Here is a 15,235-nt window from a genome sequence, read left to right as displayed (position 1 = left end):
TGTTGGTCAGCTCACAACAAAAGTTATTTGGGCATGACAGTTCACTGGTTAGATGCTATCACAAGAGCCAGAATGCATGCAGTATTAACGTGCATACGCCTAAAAGCTCATCATACATACGACATCCTGGCCCAAGTAATGATAGATATTCACTATGAATTTCACATAGATAAAAAAATCACAAGGTCAGTTAAGTCTATTTTTCGTGATGTGAGTGATGTGACCTACGGTGATGTGGATCGGTTACGTAATCCTTACTTAACATTATAAATGTGAATGTGAGTTTGTTCGTTTGTTACGCTTTCACGTAGAAACTACTTAGCCGATCAACATGAAATTTTGTACACATATTCTCAACGTAGGCTACCTTAAAAAACAGGCTTAATTTTATTTTAGGACTACTACGGATAATGGCAGTAACTTTGTAAAGGCATTTGTGCAATTCGGCTCGGAGATCGACCAAAAAATTATGTTGCAAATATTACCTGATTAGGTTAAAAAATTCACAACTTACCCCAAAAATTGTCACTGGTTCCTTTCTTTCACCCAAAACGTTGGCAATTAGGGAAAATAGGAAGGTGAAGTAGGAAAATGAAGGACATATGAATTTTAATCCGAAGATCTTCCGATAATTATTCCCCAGCACACAAGTAATTAAATTCAAAATGTATCACGAACCGATTGATCAACCAATAATAATACACCATAATACACCATAAGTTCCGTCTCTCATAAACGTAAAGAACATACTAAGTTGCCATCATGTGATTTAGAGTCTGAGTTTGACCCTGATATTGCCAATCTTTTAAATCCAAACTCAGAAGAAAATGATGACTTAGAATTTAATTCAGTAGAAAGCATACTGAATGCTCCTGATCGTCTCCAGTGCAATGAAATCAATGAACAGATATTAGAAAACTTTAATACTTTGCCAGTTCACATGAGATGTGCTGCACATACGTTCAATCTGGTCGCTAGCAAAGATGCAGATGCTGCTCTACAAATAACTGTTTTCAAGACTCCCTACAGAAGTGCCTTAGCCAAGGCACGTACTCTCTGGAATCAGCAATCACGTAGTACGGTAGCGGCAGATAGCATTCATGCTGAATTAGGCAGACGACTTGTCCTTCCAAATACGACGAGGTGGAACTCTCTGTATGATGCTATTGTCGTTCTCAACAGTATATTGGAAACAAAAAGGCCTTCTCTTCACAGGGTTATGACTCAACTAAAAATTCTAACTTTCAATGACCAAGATGTGACTGTAATGAAAGAGTACGCAAAGGTAATTTCATATATGTATATAGTTTAAATTAACGTTTTAGTAAAGTTATTTTCTTTCCACATCATATCAATACTTATATTAAATACTTATTTACAGGTTATGGCACCTGTCGCGAATGCCCTCGATCGTATCCAAGAAGAAGCTCAAGCATATCTCGGATCACTACTACCGACGATTGCAGCAACTGTCTATAAATTAAAAAATATTAAATCTAAGGGCCTAGTAAATTGCACAGCTTTAGCCAATGCCTTATTAAATGGCATAGAGAAAAGGTTTGGTCCACTCCTGAATGATGAACAGTGCCTACTTGCCGCGGCATTTCACCCAAAGTTCCGTTTGATATGGCTGGAAACGTATGACAGCAGTAGAGTGGATGCAGTAAAAAAGGTCATGGAAAAAAGCTAGAAGATGCTTTACGACAAGAAGCAGCAGAAAATTCGAAGGACAGAGATAGTTTAACTGGCGGAGGGAGCAATGCGAGTAACAACGATGATGACGAGGAGGAAGACTTTTTCAATTCTGTCACTCAGTCTATAGAAAAACCAAAGAGCTCCAACTCTTTAAAGTGTAAAGCGCAAAGTCTCGTTAAAATGTGGCTGGACATGAAATCAAAAGACTCGTTCAACGATGCTGCATTCCTCGGGGAACAGATATTTATAAATCTATTTATTAAATACAATACTGCTATACCCTCAAGCGCTGCAGTTGAACGTCTGTTTTCCACGGGTAAAGACATTTTAACACCAAAACGAGCCTCGCTTTCAGACGAGAACTTCAACATGTTAATGTTCATGAAGGGGAATATGCACCTTATGCTCGACGATTAAATTACACATTTGAATTATACAAGTATTTTGTTTTATTCCTAACCTGTTAACTTCTAGGTAGAACCTAAACCAACAAGTTCACTAACGCAACGATATAAAAATGCAATTTTACACATATTAACGGATTAACGATTAACGTTAACTTGCGTTAATTCTTCCGAAATGTAACGCTTTAACGCTTAACGAAGCTAACTTTTTTTGTAGTGGATTAACGATTAACGAAGTTAACTATTTGATTAACGGTGCCCAGCTATGACAATAGCTTCCTCAACCGCTTGATACTTTGCCAGGAGGTCAACGGGGGACATTTTTAACATTAACTGTAATAACACAAAAAGTTAGTGTTAGTTTAGTTGGCTTTCTGTTTGTGGTGTAATTGTTTGCACGGTTGAATAGAGAATATAGAGAATAAAAGCCCCTTTCAAATGAGCTATGAACTACCTATTCATACAAAAATGTACATTGTAGAAATAAAAAATCGACGTATTTCGGCTGCGATTCTCCCAACAAGAGTTGAGTAACGAGTTAGATAGGGGGTAACATTTATCATGCGCACTGTATATTTGGTCTGCTTTTACATTTTCCTACACTTATTTGGGTCTATTAGAGTATGGGTTTATGGGCGTAAATCATTTCTCTTTTGTGAAGCGTTGCGGCATCTCTGTGTGAGTAACTGAAACACATAAAAGGCAAGGAAGATCACTTCTACTAAGGTCCATTTTCAGGTATAATTATTCAAGTACTTGCAAAAGGTGTCGTTATACTGGGAACGAGTAGGAAACTGCTATTTAAAAAAAATATATAGCACAATTACCAACTAATTTGTATAGAACCAACCAACCCAATATGTAATTTAAATACAACAGTAAGTGATATTTGAAATTGGTGGTGTTCAAAAACATTTTTCAAATATGACCTAGAGTGAAGTAAGTTTCAAGACAATATCCATTTTCACAGGTATGTTTTCTAATAAACTTCTGAAACATGTGATATTTTCTATAGAAATTTCATTACTTATAACTGCTTCTCCAAGACTTCTAAATCTCGTTACTCTTGAAGTAGTTGAAGGAATATTATAATATATTTCATTCTAAAATTGGTGTTTTTAGAAATGCATTAAAAATAAAATATACTGCTCTTTTGAAATTGAAGACTGACAAAACATTTTTTATTGGAGATGAAGTGATTTTTGAAGTTGAAATGAATAAATTTTTGAACAAGTTTTAGAGCTGAATGTATTTTCTAATTATAAAAATATCAGTAGTTGAATATTTGCTAATCATGCAAACACAGTCTTGTACCATTACGATGAAAAAATCATGGAATTTTCGTACACGGAGTTCAATAATAACTGTTTTTACTAGTCACTTGAAAACAATATTCACAACTCAATTTTTCAAGTGCAAATCTCAAGCCAGAGTTGGTTAAATTAGACAAAAGTTGGCTATTTGGAAAAATTGACGAATTTTGTTTTTTGGCTCCATCGCCTTCACTTCTAATAATATTATAATTAGGCAGATGAATTTGTCAGAACAATTTCTCAATGCGACGTTCCGTTCATCGGTTTTCTTCTATCAAATACCTACCAAAATCTGGTAGCCACTTTTATATCAAATCCTGCCATACATCATATTCACACAATACATTAAATACGTTGAGACTAATATATTGACTTCCACCTGAGCGCTGTCCTATACAGGGTGAGTCAGCAAGATTTCCTCGGTCCATTGGTATCAGATGGAACAATTTTTCGAACTGTTAAATTTTTTTTGCAGTCACGTCGATAAATACTATATTTGAAAATTATTTTTCCGTATAATTGGTGATTCAGCCAAGCGTGGCCAACCAAAGTTATATTTTTTTAAATGATACATTCAGTATATGAATACGTCATTCCATTCCATATTTTGTAGCTCTCTAAGGAATTTTTGTTCTCGAATTTCCATTGCGGCATTGCCAAGTTATTCCAGAAAAACCTATTTTGTATTCGCCACCCGCATGTCTGTAGTAACTGAGTGGATTTTTTTAGGAATAGTTAGTCAACATCACTATGATAATTTCTGGAGTCTCAATTTTCGATAACAATATATAGGGTGCTCGGTAAAACCGGTCAAGTTTCATTCATTTTCAAACACACATAATTCAACTTTTTCAAATGGAACACGAAAAACAAATTTGAGTATTCACTTACTCAAATTTGTTTTTCGAATATTCAAACTAATCCCTAGTACGTTAGCTTTTTCATACCATCCAATAATAGTTATCGGCGATTTCCACCTAAAGAATATTTATACTGTTTTTTTCTTTAAAAACCCAGTTATTCATGACTGACATGATTGACGTCAATAATACCATGTGTTAAAGTTTCTTTCGCGTGTATATTGAACCATTTTCATTATAAATTATGTATTGGAAGATATGGTGCAAATGGTCTATGTTTTGCATCTAGGATTTACAAAGAGAAGTTCCCCGAAAGAAGACAATCAGATGGAAGGGCATTTCAGGATCTAAAAACAAGATTTCAAAGAACTGGTAATGTCAATCACAAAAAGTTCTAAGGTGACGTGTCTACCCTGTAACAAATGAAGAGAATACGTTTCAAATTGCTCTTCACCTTGTTGAAAATCCCCATGCGATCACCCGAGAGGGAATTAGGCGTTTTTCAAACCAGTGTGTCTTGAAATATAGGAGCAAGCAAATTTCATCCTTACCACATGCAATTGATGCAAGAGTTAATTAAGAGGAAGAGCTTTTGAAAAACGTGTTTAATTTTGCCGATGGGGCTTAGAAAAGATCAATCAGGAAAATTATTTTTTCAATTTCTGTTATTTTCTGATGAAGAGATTTTTCATAAAAATGGAACTGTGAATCGACCCCCATTTTGTTCGTTGCCTGAAGCATCAACAGCGTTGGTCACTGAATCTGTGGGGTGGAATTCTCGGAAAAAGAGTTTATCGGTCCATATTTTTTGGATGGGCATCTCTCTGGAAAAAAATATGTAAGATTGTTTCGGCATGAGTTTTTGAATTCATTGGACGGGGTTTCATATGAAACAAGACTTAGAATGTAGCTACAACAACAAACCAGAACAACGGATTAATGAATCCTCTGTTCTGGTTTCGACTGCGAAATGATCCTAAACTGTGTTGAACCTTCCCGAATCGTTCTTGCTCTCGAGTTTGAACTGTTGAGAACTGCGCATTCATATGGAAATATGTTTGGGCTATATCCTAGGATGTGTTTTTATTCATTTGATTCAAATAATTGATGACTGTGGTTGGATAACATTTGAACTGACTACAAGGATACGCTTCAGTGTCTAGTGATGTCTAGTTTCTGTTCTTTTTAACATTACACATGGGTGAACTAGATAGAGTATAGTGTTGTTGGGCGAAGAAGACAGTGATGATACAATGATATCCTTTCTCCTAATGCGTTAATGGAAAATTATATTATAAGTAAAAATAATTTATTATCACATGGGAAATTACATAAATTACACTAAGAACAATTCATAATATACAAATTTACATCCTTTCAAGCAGAATATCTGTGAATAAACTGATAGATCTAGAACTTCTGTGAATTTGAAAGGAATTTTTCTAATTTTCTCCAAATGGTATCTGTCGATATTTAATGTTATGAACTTACTACTTGAAAACAACAATTGAATTTTCTGTTACAAAAAAATTGCTACTTTGTGAAAAAATTGAAACATCAAAGAGGCAAAAATTTTCTATGAACAATTTTTATATCTCAATTAAAACATCAAAAGGATTCTACTGGTCGACAGGTAGAGGCTCATGTAACCAAGTACGATCTCCGCCTTCCGCAAAGTCAGCTGCGGCGTGATCAACCCCATTCAAAACCCACTTGGTGGTCAAAAGTCCTTCAACACCAACAGGACCTCTAGCATGAATCCTAGCAGTGCTGATACCAACCTCAGCTCCCAGTCCAAATCTGAATCCATCCGCAAATCTTGAACTAGCATTGTGGAAAACACAAGCACTATCGATTTTTTTCTGGAAGGTGGCAGCGCTTTCCTCTATAACAAATGAATCCAAAAACCATTATAACATGTTGAGACATATACAGTATGTCTCAGTAAGTTGGAATCGTATCATCCACATGAAAAACTGTTTCTTAATAATTTTAGAAATACAGGTATTTGTCATAAAGAGTTCTGCAAGAACTAAACACTGAGATGCCACCAACGGTTGTCAAATTTTGTCAGTTGTATACGAGGTGTGTCAAAAATTATTAATTTTGCTTAGGAAAAAAGTACTTTCATTTTTGACGATATCAAAAGTTGATTTTAATAAAATATCACGTACAGATGTGCAACTACATTGAGAAAAATATTTTGTTCATATAATAACAACTGAAGATTCAATTATATTTATTAGATATCTAAAATAGTAAGAAGACATTGATTTCGAAAAATAAATGATCATTATTGGAATAAACAAAATCAAAATAAATATGCAACAGAAATATTGGTAAAAAATAACAAAACCTGATTTTCGATGACAATTACCTTTTCTCCTAAAATCAGTTATCTATATGGTTCCAACTTACTGAGACATAATCTCCAAAAATGTCTTTTATATTAGGGAATGCAAATCAAAATGGGACACATTATTCTTCTTCGAAATAATGTTTGATTAGATTTTAGGAGGAAGCCATTTATTATTTCACTTACTGTAAATTTTTAATTCTTCTATAGCTTTGCTATTCTACATATGGTTCGTATAGTTTCCTATTGATTTTTTTTTTGAATTATTTTCATCATCATCGAACAAACAACTATCTTCCAATGCATGCAGCTTCTCATACAAAAAATCTGAATAATGAATATTGCTCCGGTATCAATGAAGTTCATATCAAGAAAGGCATATCACGATAAGGATAAACTTGAGGCATTGAAAGGGATATCAGCAATATCAGACAATATTTCTAAAGGAGATGGAGAAGAACTGAAGACATCGGGAAATCATAAAAACTGGACGTGTTCAAAATTTCGACGCAAAAATGAAAAATCTATAAAAAAATTTAGTCTGCCCCAGATAACAATACAAGTAAAGCGACAGAGTCTCTCCAGAAAAAAAACAAGAAAATATTCAAAACATTTTCATTTCAGAAACGACCTGAATCAACAACTGATAGTGGCACAGCAATCAAAAAAGACCACAGAGACAGAAAAGTGTTCCTGCAAATATGAACTACACACCAATTGATTCAAAATCTTACGTTGTGAATATTCATGTCACAATTAGAGAATGATCAATATGAGGAATATTCAAAACGAGGTTCACGTTATCAAAATTCCAAAAGACTCAAAAATCTAAAACATATTGTTGAGGTAACGAAGCATTACATATACATTATCATAGAAATACGCGGCAGCTCTAGTTTGGATAATAGTTTGTACTTGTTACCCAGAAGAGGAATAGCTATATAGTGGGAAATGACTTACATTTCGAAGTTAATTAAAGCCAATAATATCGTTTGTAAGGTATTCTTGTAAATTGAAACGTTTTTACGCTTTCAATTCTTTCTAAGTTCACAAATAGTTCAATAAATTGATGGATATAGCTGTTACTACGTGATAGGAAATCATAATGAAGAAAATAGAAATGAAACTTCCTATGTTTTTTGCCACTTTTAGTGGTAAAAAAGATAGAAAGTTTCAATTATCTTTTCTACACAAATAGTTGTTTACTCAAGTTTAAAACTGTATTCATTTCACATTGAGTAAATATTATTTATTTTCAATTTCACTTCCAATACTTTGTTCACTTATTTCGGATTCACAAATTGATAGCGCATCTGTAATTTTTTGTTGCCCCAACTGTAGACAAAAATACAGCAATATTTGAAATAGAGCAGATGAAGGTATACCGGAAAAATGCGTGACAACAGCAATCTATCAGTGAAAAAACTGTATAAGAGATCACACGAAACAATTAATGTGATACAATATTATTTCGCAGTTGAAAGATTTGTTTTATAGTATTTTGAGTTCCAATTAATTCATTTTAAGAAAATGCTTTTGTAATGTGATGGTATTAAAACTTTAAAATATTCACATATCACTTATTCATTCAATTTATTCATTCAGTTATCCAAGCAAGTCTGCTATGCCTAATTACATGAATCAAGTCGAGTATACCTCTCAAAAATGCAGTGAGTCTCAACAAACTGTGAAGCAACGTGAGGATAGAAGGTAACAAGTGAAGATTAACTGCAATTCATTCAATGTTGATTCAAATTCATTTTGTAAAAGGTAGTCGGAAACATACTTTATTCTATATACTATTCACTAGTTAACTGTATCAGCTATTTGAAGTATAACAAGAGGTGCATAAGAGTAATGGAAAAGTATACTCGAAAACACACACGGAAAATTTTTCATGAAAGGATTATCTGAGAAGAGAACGGAAGAACTACTTCAACAAAGTAGGGATCGACTGAAACAATTACAGGGTTACCCACTGGACACTGTTCGTTGAGAGAACAACTGACCAAAATAGGGCTGTGTAACAAAGACTTAAACTGCAGACAATGCAACAAAAAGGCAGAAACAGCTCGTTCCTATTTCAGAAAACCAGATCGTTGGAATTAGTGAAAAGAGGCAATAAGCCCATATGACTACAATTGATAAAGTATCAAGGTTGTTAAAATCGGTACAGATTGTTGGACTGCGTGTCATACAAAAGATGGGGAAAATACTCAATAAGCCCATCAAACTTTTGCAATTGATCGAGGGTTTCATTCTAGATCATTGGAGTTGGTATAGATTGTTGAAATGGGTGTCATACAAGAGATAAGGAAAATACCCTATAAGCCCACAAGACTCATACAATTGATCGAATGTTTCATTCTAGGTATTATCCTAGAACTAATCAGCTGATGAAAAATGGGCAATAAAGAAAATGTTTCGATGATACTTTATCGAATTCGATAATATATCAATATGCTATGAAATATCAGATTCCCAATACTACCATTGCTTGATTATTAATCAAACCTGGACAAAATACATTAATAAGCAACAGGAACCATCGGGAATATAAAGTTTTAAAAAAAAATCCAGTTATTTTCATAACTTACTATTTTCGGTAATGATTACTTCAGTGTGGCCACTTCCGAAGGTATGAATATGATTGATGGCTTCATCCATATTCTTAACAACCTCAATGCAGCACTCCAAAGAACCGTACTCATGTTTCATGCTCTTAGCCAGAGGAGGGCCGAAAGTCAAAAGTTGATTTAGAACGGGCCCTGCATTGATTTGAACCCCTTCCTTCTTGAAGGTGTTGCATATTTCGGAGAAAAAATCTCCTTCCATGAGGTCTTGATGAATCAAAAGGGTCTCCATGGCATTGCAAGCTGCTGGATAATCACATTTCGAATCGCGAATAATTTTAACGGCTTTTGATAGATCGGCGTCCTTATCCACGTAGACGTGACAAATACCTAAAAAATATGGATCCTCACAATTCAGAATGATACACTCAGATTTATAATTCAGTGGAAAACAACAATAAATATATAGCTACCAGAAAATTGAATTCAAAATAAAATGCATTTTCAAAAAACTTCTATAATAGTTTTGGGCTTTATTGAATTCATTTTTCTGGCCTCAGCGAGTTCGCAAAATTTCATCTTTCAATAAAAGGGAGTAGACATAAAGTGCAGATGTAATTATTCCTTCCTATTATCTTTTGAACAGAACAAAATGTCAATATCGGATGATTTAAATAAAATGCATAATTTTTGGTAAAAAAAAGACAGTGGTATTACTCAAGTGGGCGACCCTTTTTTAGGAAAATGGGGCGTTTGAGGTATTTCAATTATTCTTCTGGCACCTTTTTTTTGAAAATCGGATCAGCCGTTCCTGAATAAATAGCAGTTCGTTTCATCTGAGACAAGTTTTTTCACATTATTTCTGATGTTATGAAATCTGATACATTGTTTCTATATGGATTCAGATATCAAATGTAGCAAGCTATTCATTCAAACTTGTAACTTCATTCAAACTTATAACTGTTGATAATAAGACATTCTATTTTGAACAAACGAAAATATTAATTTTATATGTTTCTAGTATCGTTTCACATCTCACATAACGTCATTTCAATCACTATAAAAATTAAGTGATTTTTGCTATTGATACCCTAGTTTGCTTATTCAATGCGAAGTTTCAAAATGGTCGTTGTAAAGTTAACACAGCAACATCAACAACTCGATAAACGTGGAACTTTTCAATTGTTGATCTGACGAATGTACGTTGTAACATCAAATGAAATATTTCAAATGCTTCATTAGAATATCCAACAATCCAATCTTTTTCATGAATGTGGAAAGTTAAGTTGGTATTGTTTGAAATATTATTACTTCGGTTTCTTAAATCGGCCGTCACTGGCCGTCGTAAATCAATTGTGACGTGACCTAGAATGTGGACACCCCAACCAGCGTTTCGCGGTTGTTCGATGTTCGCATCGTTTCGATGGAATTCCGGAGAAGTCTCCACCGCTTTCGACGCACTTCGACTGCCATATATATAAACGCTACCCACGTGCATATCGATATAGTCAAGTCAAGTGAAGTCAAGTTTTCCGGACAGAGCGGTACAGAGCGATCTGATAACGTAATGTAATGTCCAATGCATCCATGGAAAACTTTCTTCAATCATATGGAATACGTATACTTTCTTCGCTATGTCATTGTTGCTGAATGCCTTCATGAATGCATCTACAAATGATTTTTGATCCACGACTACCTTGCCTACACAGTAGCACTGCTACATGGGTAAGCGAAGACAGCTCGTGACCGTTACCATTTGTTTTTTTTTTTCGATTTGATGAACTCCTGGTATGTTTTTTCAAAATCATCTTCCGATTTTTGCGGTGTTGACCGCGATTCTACTTAACTACATTTGATTCATTATAATAGTATCAAGATTCACAATAAGCAACCAAATGCCTCAAAAAATTTTGATGTGTTTATGTGTACAATGTTGATGATCATTGTACACATCACTTGGTGATCAAAGTACGTGTCGAAATGCTAAAAATAACGGTTTGATATTGGGATAAAACTTCAGTAGATAATATTCACACTATCAAAGTAAACCCCATAATTTATTTTTCAGTTTCAGTTTTGGTCTAACTTTTTTTTGCTGTGTTCGTAATTAGATATGTTATAGTTCCAAATGTGTTGGGAATCACACGTTAAAAGGTAAGACTTCGTCATTCTTTAGCTCGCACAAGTTTCTCAACTTCTGAGAGTTGTCGTTTATATGGGGGCGACAGCTGACTAACGGAAAAACAGATTTTAAACAGAATTATTCTTTTTTTCTTTCCCAACTATAAACATGTATGTTTCTTAAGGAAATAACTTTTTATCATCAGTATTATTGTTATTATTATTACTCTTATTTTTCCCTAAGGTTGCGCTGGTCGGGTCCTACATTCCCTGGTACATTCGGAAGGGCGCGTCAGCATTATTAACCAAAAACCACACCACACCGTGGGGTAAGTGAACATTGGGTTCGAAAATCATGTACCCCAAGCACATTATCATTATTACCAATATTATCTAAGTAATGGCACTCATTTTCAAGTATCATACAACTAGGTAAAACTGTGATAAAAACAATTATTTCCATTAAAGAATGGAAATTAATTTTACTACATCTAACAATTTTACTTTATCATTTCTTTCTTCAATTTTTGTAGTAATAATACATAATGATATATATTTTCAATACAAATTTTGAAATTATGAAACAACAACAAAACTTATTTGGCGCTCCGGAGCAACTTCATTGATTCCAGTGGCGCATTTGCTTTTTCAGCTGCAGGAAAACCCGGAGAAACCTGCAGCACCACATCATCTGAAGACCTTGATCTGCCAATGTCCTCTCTTTCCTAAAACATCGCCAAAACACTTGATACACGTGATATCTTACGACTATCGTCAAACTTAAACCAGTCCGTTTCGTCTTTGACCAAGGCGAAATAATGACCAGATTCAACGCCAGAACCACAGTGAACAATGACTGCTTAAAGATTATAATAGTAGTCGCCTAGATTCAAAAGCGTAACAATAAAAAAATAGCGTGAAATATTCGTGGTTAACTGGTCTTTAAAACACTCGAAAAAACCGCTCGTATTTTGAAGGCTTCAAATTCCACTCGTTCTTGAATATACTGAATATACTCGAATAATGATTTTACAATTGGGTTCTACCTTCAGCATGTCCCATGACTGGTATATGTTTACTTTGATCTTGAATACTGCGAACCAATTCTCCACTGCCCCTTGGAATGATCAAATCAATGTGTTGCTCCATTGACAACAGATCCCCGATTTCTTCTCTTGTTGATACCTAAAAAATAATTGTAAAATCTAGTGCAGTGTTTTCAGTAAGTGAGCCGTTGATTTGTACACTATACAGATCTACTACAAATACCAAGTCTTTTTAGTAACCCGAAATGTTTTCTTGTAGTCTTTCTTATAGGAAAAAAGTGCATTTTCATAAAATTTTCACAAAATATTTTTTTTTCAAATTAATTACATTTGAATGAATATTGCTGAAACTTTAAATGTAAAATTTTATCATCAATGTTTTTATAGATATAGTTAGTCATTCAATAAAAGTAAATTCCAACGTTTTTCTTCACGAATTCCTTGACTATATGAAAGGGCTACATATTTTTGAATTTCTAAAAGCGAACTTTTTGTAGTTTCAGGTGGCCTTAGTAAATATTGAGTTGTTGGATCCGTTCTCATTGATTTTAAACAACCCACAGACAATACTCTTACAATTCGTTATACAACAACAAGTTGTTTGATTTTGAATGGTCTAACCTTTTGAACGATAATTGCGATGTGTGTGGTATTGTAGTTCAACCAGCCATATGAAAGCAAAATATAGGTCTTCATATAGGTCCCGTGCAAGGGATCGCACATTGGAAGGTAAGATCTCATTGATCCTCATCTCTTCTTCTACTTCTCTGCTACTTCTAAGGATTCGTAGAGAGATAACAGCTGGTTCGTGGAGGAAATATTTGAAACATATAAAATTTTCCAATACCCAAATATCTAAATTATTGATTCATCTTTTTTCCTTACTAATTGCATTTGCCCTGGTTACATTCAGTTTCGTACTTGCTGACCGCACCAACTCTACAGCATTTTTCAATGAATCGTTGTCGGACTCGCTTGCGACTAGTTTCGTTTCCGAAAACAGAAAAAAGTTTCGAAAACAAATTCGAAACTTGAATTCCAAGAGAAACATACAAAAACTAGACTGACTCGTGTGTTTTGTGTGAAATGTTTTTAGTCGTGTCCACTACATAAACAATTTTCATCATAGCTTCTCTAGACTATGTTTTAATAATAGGCTGCTCTTACTATCGAACTTTTCAAGCGAGAGGAAAGTAGAAAGAAACAAGATACTAGATAAGATCATTGTTGAGAAGATGAACACCGAAACCCCTTGATCTTTTCGCCTACCGAGGGAACATTTCGTTGTTGACGAAAACAGTCGACCGTGATACAAAGTCTTCAAAATGTTTCTTATTTTGATAACTCAAGTTTTTGTTTTGTCGAAATCGACACAGTTGCAGTTTTGTTGTGTTTTGTCCATTTGGTGGAATTCCGCCTTTAGGTAACACTTAAAATATATTAGTTCTGTGATATGCAATTCATTGCGGTTACCTTGAAATATGAGAAACTTCAGGTTCTGTGATGTACGGGTGTTGGTCCATTGATTACCAAACCTGTAAACTTAAATTTATCCACCACATTGCGAATAGTCCTCTCAGAAGGACGATTATGGCAACCGTAAAACGGGCAAAGCGCGCGGTAAGTTGCCCAAACAGAACATCCATTTTGATGAAACATGTGATTTTATTATTTGCACGCGTTGTTGAATGTTATATCCGTCCATAGTGATTTGGCAAAACAGACTGAATAATTGACAACTAATTTGACAGACGTAGCTTCAACAAAATGGCCGTTATCAATTGTCAAAAATTGGAAGTCCCTGTTGTAAGACCTTATACATATATTAGGTATATTATTATACGACAGGTAGTTCAACAAAATGTATCGTCTATGGGCTGCATTACTTTGAGGGAAAAAGAATTAGTAGTGATAGCCTATCTACCACTATTCCTTCTTTCGAATGGTCTCAAAAATAAACGGAATCATGTTGTCAGGTTGTCACGTGTTCACTTTCAGTTGAAAGTGACGCTGTTTTTTGGAGAACATTTATTTTGATTAGCTATGAAAATCTCACCACGGATATTGAATTGCTTATCTGACAAACGATTGAATTATGAATCGAACGACTGGACCGATTCTTGATTTATTGGATTTGTCTTCACCCGGATTAGTAGAATAGCTTTTGAAACATTCGAAAAAAAATAAATGAAAGACATTCGGTTTGTTAAGTAATGACACTTGTTTATGGTTCGCGCACAGACATTTGAGGTTATGACATTTGTTATTGTGCGAGCGCATGAATAATTGTTATGTAATAACAGAAGCGAAGTCAGCAACAATCAACACGGTGTTATCAAAAATACCGCAAATGAGAAGATATAATATTTCCCAACAAAGTCGTAGTGAAATTAGTCTGCGGAATATTGCGAATGAATCAATCGCATTTGAATTAAAAATTGCAAGAGTGCACCATCTTCAGTGTTGCCAGGTATACTGTTTCTGCATTAAATATCCTGTTTTGGCTTTCGAGCTACTATTCTACTATTGGAAAGTTGAAATTAGCTGAAGTGAAAGATGAATAATGCAAAAAAATGCCTGGTTATCCATCACCCGTAAACAATTATAAATAACTTGGTTCGAAATCTTTTATATATATATTTTTTAATTTACACATTAGCATTCTTACAGTTTTTGAATTTTCTACCCATTACTTACTCGTTTTTGCTCAATTTTTTTGTTTGAAACAAACTCACTCAAATATTTTGGTGCAGTAATTTCTAGTATTTTCAATAATTCAAATATACTATTCATTCTCATTTCATTTTCTCTCAATCTGTTAACACCTTCCATAGATAATGAAAGTGCGACTTGTCAATCACAATGTT

General features: G+C 34.2%; 2 protein-coding genes across 2 annotated transcripts in view; one reads left to right on the top strand and one right to left on the bottom strand.

The window, feature by feature from the left end:
* Positions 1 to 758: 758 nt before the first annotated feature.
* Positions 759 to 2,111, top strand: LOC141481398 (uncharacterized). Its single transcript, XM_074172865.1, has 2 exons — positions 759 to 1,285; positions 1,382 to 2,111. The coding sequence occupies exons 1-2, from the start codon at positions 941 to 943 to the stop codon at positions 1,688 to 1,690; spliced, it is 654 nt and encodes a 217-aa protein (XP_074028966.1). The 5' UTR covers positions 759 to 940; the 3' UTR covers positions 1,691 to 2,111.
* A 3,448-nt stretch (positions 2,112 to 5,559) lies between these two features.
* P5CS (Delta[1]-pyrroline-5-carboxylate synthase) overlaps positions 5,560 to 15,235 on the bottom strand; it is a 34,365-nt gene continuing 24,689 nt past the window's right edge. Inside the window, exons 6-8 of the mRNA XM_074172864.1 lie at positions 12,369 to 12,507; positions 9,226 to 9,591; positions 5,560 to 6,157 (exon numbers count right to left, since the gene is read on the bottom strand). Of these exons, the coding sequence (XP_074028965.1) occupies positions 5,892 to 6,157; positions 9,226 to 9,591; positions 12,369 to 12,507 (771 nt within the window). The 3' untranslated portion in view covers positions 5,560 to 5,891. The remainder of the gene's footprint in view (positions 6,158 to 9,225; positions 9,592 to 12,368; positions 12,508 to 15,235) is intronic.

Source organism: Leptinotarsa decemlineata, unplaced genomic scaffold, assembly GCF_025532065.1.
Source record: "Leptinotarsa decemlineata unplaced genomic scaffold, Ldec_3_MD MMD2_tig00000199_RagTag_RagTag, whole genome shotgun sequence".
NCBI lineage: Eukaryota > Metazoa > Arthropoda > Insecta > Coleoptera > Chrysomelidae > Leptinotarsa > Leptinotarsa decemlineata.
This window is presented reverse-complemented; position numbering and strand designations above follow the sequence as displayed.